The following is a 6,000-nucleotide window of genomic DNA, read 5'->3' on the forward strand; positions in this document are numbered from 1 at the left end:
GGCATTGTACAGAAGGTCGGTGATACGTCCTTACTACACAGTATAAATGCACACGAGGCCCATGCTTGAGAGAAGGTCAGTCTGTGACCTGTCCTTTATTTCTTAGCACTCAAGAGATGAAGGTGGGTGGAGCTTCCCCTTTTGTACCTGAAGGTCCAGGTTAGGAGTGTTTCCCACCTAGTGGTCAGTGTTCTCACGGTGTACAACTTAGGTCAGATTATACATGGGTTACAATGCTGGTTAAATACATGACCGTGGGTGTCGTTACAGAGAGCGCTCGGTCTGTGCGATTGCCTGGATTCGATTCCATCGCCTGAGGGGAGGGGGTGGGGTAGGCGGGAGGGGGGGGGCGGAGAGAAATTCTCCAGAGTATTCTCCCTCCCCCCTTATTTGTTTGATAATCGCTCCTGTGAAACGCCTTGGGATGTTTTAGTATGTCGAAGGCGCTATATAAATGCAAGTTGTTGTCAAGATTTTCTGTTTGTTGGCCTCTCCTGGCGGGGGTGGTGCGTGGGGCAGGCCTGAGGGACCAGCTGCTCTTTTCCTGCTCGCTATTTTTCACTTGTTTGTAAGTTTTAAGCACATTTTGAGGTCAGACACAGCATAAGCCACTCAAAGGTCAGGGATCCCACGGTTTATCGTCAAGGTGAAACAGTCCTTGTGCCTTGCTGCAAAACACAACCTTGAAAGAAACTATTTCCTCTGGTGGGGGGAATCCAGGACAAGGGGGGCAGAACCTTCAAATTAGAGCCAGGCCATTCAGGGGTTATGTCAGGAATTACCTCTTCACACTAAGGGTGGTGGGAATCAGGAACTCTCCCTCAAAAAGCTGTTGAGGTTAGGGGTCAATTGACAATTTCAAAACTGAGGTTGATTTTTGTTAAGCAAAGGTGTTAAGAGTTGTGGAACCAAGGCAGGTAAATGGAGTTAAGATACAGATCAGCCATGATCTCATTGGATGGTGGAACAGGCTCAAGGGGCTGAATGGCCTTCTCCTGTTCCTGTGTGACAGGCTCAAGGGGCTGAATGGCCTTCTCCTGTTCCTGTGTAACAGGCTCGAGGGGCTGAATGGGCCTCCTCCTGTTCCTGTGTAACAGGCTCGAGGGGCTGAATGGCCTCCTCCTGTTCCTGTGTAACAGGCTCAAGGGGCTGAATGGCCTCCTCCTGTTCCTGTGTAACAGGCTCGAGGGGCTGAATGGCCTCCTCCTGTTCCTAATGTAACAGGCTCGAGGGGCTGAATGGCCTCCTCCTGTTCCTGTATAACAGGCTCGAGGGGCTGAATGGGCCTCCTCCTGTTCCTGTATAACAGGCTCAAGGGGCTGAATGGGCCTCCTCCTGTTCCTGTGTAACAGGCTCGAGGGGCTGAATGGGCCTCCTCCTGTTCCTGTGTAACAGGCTCGAGGGGCTGAATGGCCTCCTCCTGTTCCTGTGTAACAGGCTCAAGGGGCTGAATGGCCTCCTCCTGTTCCTGTGTAACAGGCTCGAGGGGCTGAATGGCCTCCTCCTGTTCCTAATGTAACAGGCTCGAGGGGCTGAATGGCCTCCTCCTGTTCCTGTATAACAGGCTCGAGGGGCTGAATGGGCCTCCTCCTGTTCCTGTATAACAGGCTCAAGGGGCTGAATGGGCCTCCTCCTGTTCCTGTGTAACAGGCTCGAGGGGCTGAATGGCCTCCTCCTGTTCCCATGTGCCTCTCCAATTCCCACACCAGTTGTCCACACAACCTTCCCGTGACGCAAACTGTTTACATGGTGCAAACTCTCAGGGATTGTCGAGTAGAGGAGAGACAGAGGATCTTGGAGATCCTCTGTCTCTCCTCTAAAATGTGTTGCAACCTGAAAAATGTGTTGCAACCACTTGTATGTCCTTTGTCGAGAGATATTAATGAAGGCATTGCCTGAAGGTTGGATCTTCTGCCACTCGGACTAAAGTAGGAGATCACCTACTAGTTTGGCAGGTAGAGGCATCAGACTCTGCATCGGTGGGACTGATGGGCTCGATGGCCTATTTAACGCTCTGTGCTTCTCTATTTTGCGATTAGGTTGCACATCTCTTGGCGTCCCAGCTCAGGAGACGGAATGCGAGTGGCTTGACGCACCAGGACCTGGTGGCCCTGGGCGGGCTCCTGCCTGTACTGGGTGTCGACTTCTTGCTCAACCTGCCAGCCCATCAAAGGCTCGTAGTCATCTCCGCGATCAGCTCCGTGCCATTGTCTGCTGCACAGGTGGGTTTCTTTGCTGAGCGCTCGGGGCGGGGGCGGAGGAGGGGGCGTTGGGTGGACAGAGAAGAATGGTAGAACCTTGAAAAGGGACAGTGGACAGAGGGAAGGGATGGGAGGCAGGAATTATTTAAAGTCAATTAGCTACTTTTTGAAGTGTCATCACTATTGTAATGAAGGGAACGCGTTTGCTAATATGTGCACAGCAAGCTCCCACAATTTGTTGGTTGAGGGATAAATATTGGCCAGGACAGCGGGGTGAACTCCCTTGTTCTTTGTTGAATAGTTCCATGGGATCCTTTATGTGCATCAGAGAGGGCAGATGTAACCTCGGTTTAACGTCTCTTTCGAAAGACGGCACCTCCGACAATGCAGCACTCCCTCAGCACTGCACTGGGAGTGTCAGCCTAGATTATGGGCTCAAGTCTCTGGAGTGGGACTTGAATCCACGGTCACCTGACTCAGAGGTGAGAGAGAGAGTGCTGCCCACTGAGTCACGGCCGACACAGATCCCTTCCAATGGGACGGCTGCCGACGACACTGAATTATGGGGGGGTGGGGGGACTTTCCCATAAAGGCTGGAAGGTTGGTCCCTGATCCTGATCTGCACCCAGTGGTTCCTGCCAACCCAGTGTGGGTTGGCACGAGAGGATGATGAGATTGTGCCCAGATGTGATGCTGCCCCAAGTGCTGGAATAGACTGGCAATAATTACTCGCCAGGCTCATGTGATCAATGGTCACCTGGGGGCTGCAGGACCTGTGGAGTTGTTCCCACTCAGAGTCGCCACCTTCAGGAAAGCTGAAGAATGGCAAGGCGAGAGGCTGCTCAATATGACAGAGATGTCTAAATACTGACTGAAAAAAGTAAACTAGTAACAGACAGTTAGTAACGCAATCCTTACTAAAATTATTGTTTTTGCAAACCTTTTAAAGGCTAACCAGCTTGTGACTGAGATTATCCAGGATACTAATGTAAGTATCTATATCACTTTTCTATTTTAACTTTTACATTTTTGTGTAAATTTTGTTCTCATCCTGGGAGGGATATGTATAAGTGTGTAGGATTAGAACATTTTCTATATTGCAGTCAGCATCAAACTCTCCCAGAGCAGGTACAGCATGGCTTAGATTCAGAGTAAAGCTCCCTCTACACTGTCACATCAAACACTCCCAGGGCAGGTACAGCATGGGTTAGATACAGAGTAAAGCTCCCTCTACACTGTCCCATCAAACACTCCCAGGGCAGGTACAGCACGGGGTTAGATACAGAGTAAAGCTCCCTCTACACTGTCCCATCAAACACTCCCAGGGCAGGTACAGCACGGGGTTAGATACAGAGTAAAGCTCCCTCTACACTGTCCCATCAAACACTCCCAGGGCAGGTACAGGGGGTTAGATACAGAGTAAAGCTCCCTCTACACTGTCCCATCAAACAGTCCCAGGGCAGGTACAGCACAGTTTAGATACAGAGTAAAGCTCCCTCAGCCAATGAAGTCACTGGAGTGTAATGTGGGAAATGGAGTGTAGTCACTGTTGTAATGTGGGAAATGCAGCAGCCAATTTGCGCACAGCAAGCTCCCACAAACAGCAATGTGATAATTATTGGATAAACTGTTTTATAGTGATGTTGATTGAGGGCTAAATATTGGCCCCAGGACACCGGGGAGAACTCCCCTGCTCTTCGAAATAGTGCCATGGGATATTTTACGTCCACCTGAGAGAGCAGACGGGGCCTCGGTAACATCTCATCTGAAAGACGGCACCCTCCGTCAGGACAGCACTCGATTTTGTGCTCAAATTCCCGAAGTGGGACTTCAACCCAAAACCTTCTGACTCAGAGGCGAGAGAGTGCTGCTCACTCATAGGCGCTCCCTCGAAACGAGGATGACTTGCTTCCACGCCAAAAAAGGATGAGTTCACAGGTGTTTCGAATGAAGAACCCGAACTACATCCTGAAGGGTGGAAGATGCCTGTGGGTGGATTTGTTTAACGTGGGGTGACCGTTGCACACCAGCCACCACACGGGCTTGACAGAGCCAGGTCTTGGTCCAGTGGCAAGGGTTAATCAGGACGACAGGAGACCAGCTGTGCTGCACGGACCTAGTGCGCACATATCGCAGTGTGGGCTGGGCCCGTGCTGTCCCTGGACCCTTGGCCCCGAACTCGCGTCTCCCCTGGGCCCCCATCACATTTCTCCAGAGTCTCTCACAGCTCCTATAGAATACACGCAGCACACGATTCAACCAACCTGAAAGTGGAGCTGTAAGGGAAGCTTTAATACTACAATGCCACTGTGATGTTCTTGCATTTTATTTGCTTCAAATTTGTGAAATGAAAAGCTTCATTTCTTTGCACTAACCCTTTGTCGAAAATGACCTGGAGGATGGTATACGCGAGCTCAGATGCCTTGTAATAATGGAGTGGCAGGGTACAGATTGGCATCTGCCAACTCCCTGAATGGAGAGTGTTTTGAAGCTCATCGGCAGAAGGTACTGAGAGAGGGCTGAGCATTTTGCACAGGGAGGGAGGAGAGGAATCGGAGGGCCATCCTGGTGGTTCTCTAAGCAAGACTGCCAATTTAGACTCAATTAGTGGAGCATTATTGGCAGTTTTGTGTGGCAGTCTCATGCCCACTGGGAGCTGGATGCATAAACTGTTTCATCTCATTTCATTTAGGACTTTTGCAGAAAGAGAAGACTTTCATCCAATTAGTTTGAACTGAATTCAAATCCAGGCCTCAGAAGTGAAAGGGCAGTGTCCTGATCCACGGAATCACCTTCCCTGGTGTCCCCGCCTCTCTCCCCCACAATATGTCAAATAATAATGTTTCTTTTTTCAATGTATCCAACAGAAGGGGCTCAATTTTCCCCAGTGATTTGCACCGTTCTTTGGGGCAGGCTGCTTTTTTTGGCCTGTTAAAGAACCACAGTTTCCCCAATTAATTTGCACCAGCGTAACTCAGTTAGTTACGATTTTTTTAGGTACTTTTTTTTCCAGCCAAAGGGGGCGTAACCTGCCACCCGTGCCAATTCTGGCCAGTTAGGCAAGTTTGGCCAGCTGAGAGTTACACCAGTTCTGCTTAAGCCTGCGTATGTGACCTCTGCAGAAAAACCTTCTGGTGAGTTAAGGGAATCGATGCAGGTAAGGGAATCGGTGCAGGTAAGGGAATCGGCCCAGGTAAGGGAATAGGTGCAGGTAAGGGAATCAGTGCAGGTAAGGGAATCAGAGCAGGTAAGGGAACCGGCGCAGGTAAGGGAATCGGCCCAGGTAAGGGAATCGGCCCAGGTAAGGGAATCGGCTCAGGTAAGCGAATAGGTGCAGGTAAGGGAATCGACGCAGGTAAGGGAATCGGTGCAGGTAAGGGAATCGGTGCAGGTAAGGGAATCGGCCCGGGTAAGGGAATCGGCGCAGGTAAGGGAATCGGCGCAGGTAAGGGAATCGGCGCAGGTAAGGGAATCGGTGCAGGTAAGGGAATCGGTGCAGGTAGGGGAATCGGCCCGGGTAAGGGAATCGGCCCGGTAAGGGAATCGGCGCAGGTAAGGGAATGGGCCCAGGTAAGGGAATCGGCCCAGGTAAGGGAATCGGCGCAGGTAAGGGAATCGGCCCAGGTAAGGGAATCGGCCCAGGTAAGGGAATCAGTGCAGGTAAGGGAATCGGCCCAGGTAAGGGAATCGGCCCGGGTAAGGGAATCGGCCCAGGTAAGGGAATCGGTGCAGGTAAGGGAATCGGCCCGGGTAAGGGAATCGGCCCGGGTAAGGGAATCGGTGCGGGTAAGGGAATCGG

General features: G+C 51.2%; 1 protein-coding gene across 1 annotated transcript in view; it reads left to right on the top strand.

The window, feature by feature from the left end:
• Positions 1-3,219, top strand: part of LOC139233550 (putative stereocilin-like protein) — a 29,014-nt gene extending 25,795 nt beyond the window's left edge. The window contains exons 10-11 of the mRNA XM_070863953.1: positions 2,040-2,222; positions 3,151-3,219. Coding sequence (XP_070720054.1) covers positions 2,040-2,222; positions 3,151-3,219 — 252 coding nt within the window. The remainder of the gene's footprint in view (positions 1-2,039; positions 2,223-3,150) is intronic.
• Positions 3,220-6,000: the final 2,781 nt, after the last annotated feature.

This window comes from Pristiophorus japonicus, chromosome 21 (assembly GCF_044704955.1).
Source record: "Pristiophorus japonicus isolate sPriJap1 chromosome 21, sPriJap1.hap1, whole genome shotgun sequence".
Lineage (NCBI taxonomy): Eukaryota > Metazoa > Chordata > Chondrichthyes > Pristiophoridae > Pristiophorus > Pristiophorus japonicus.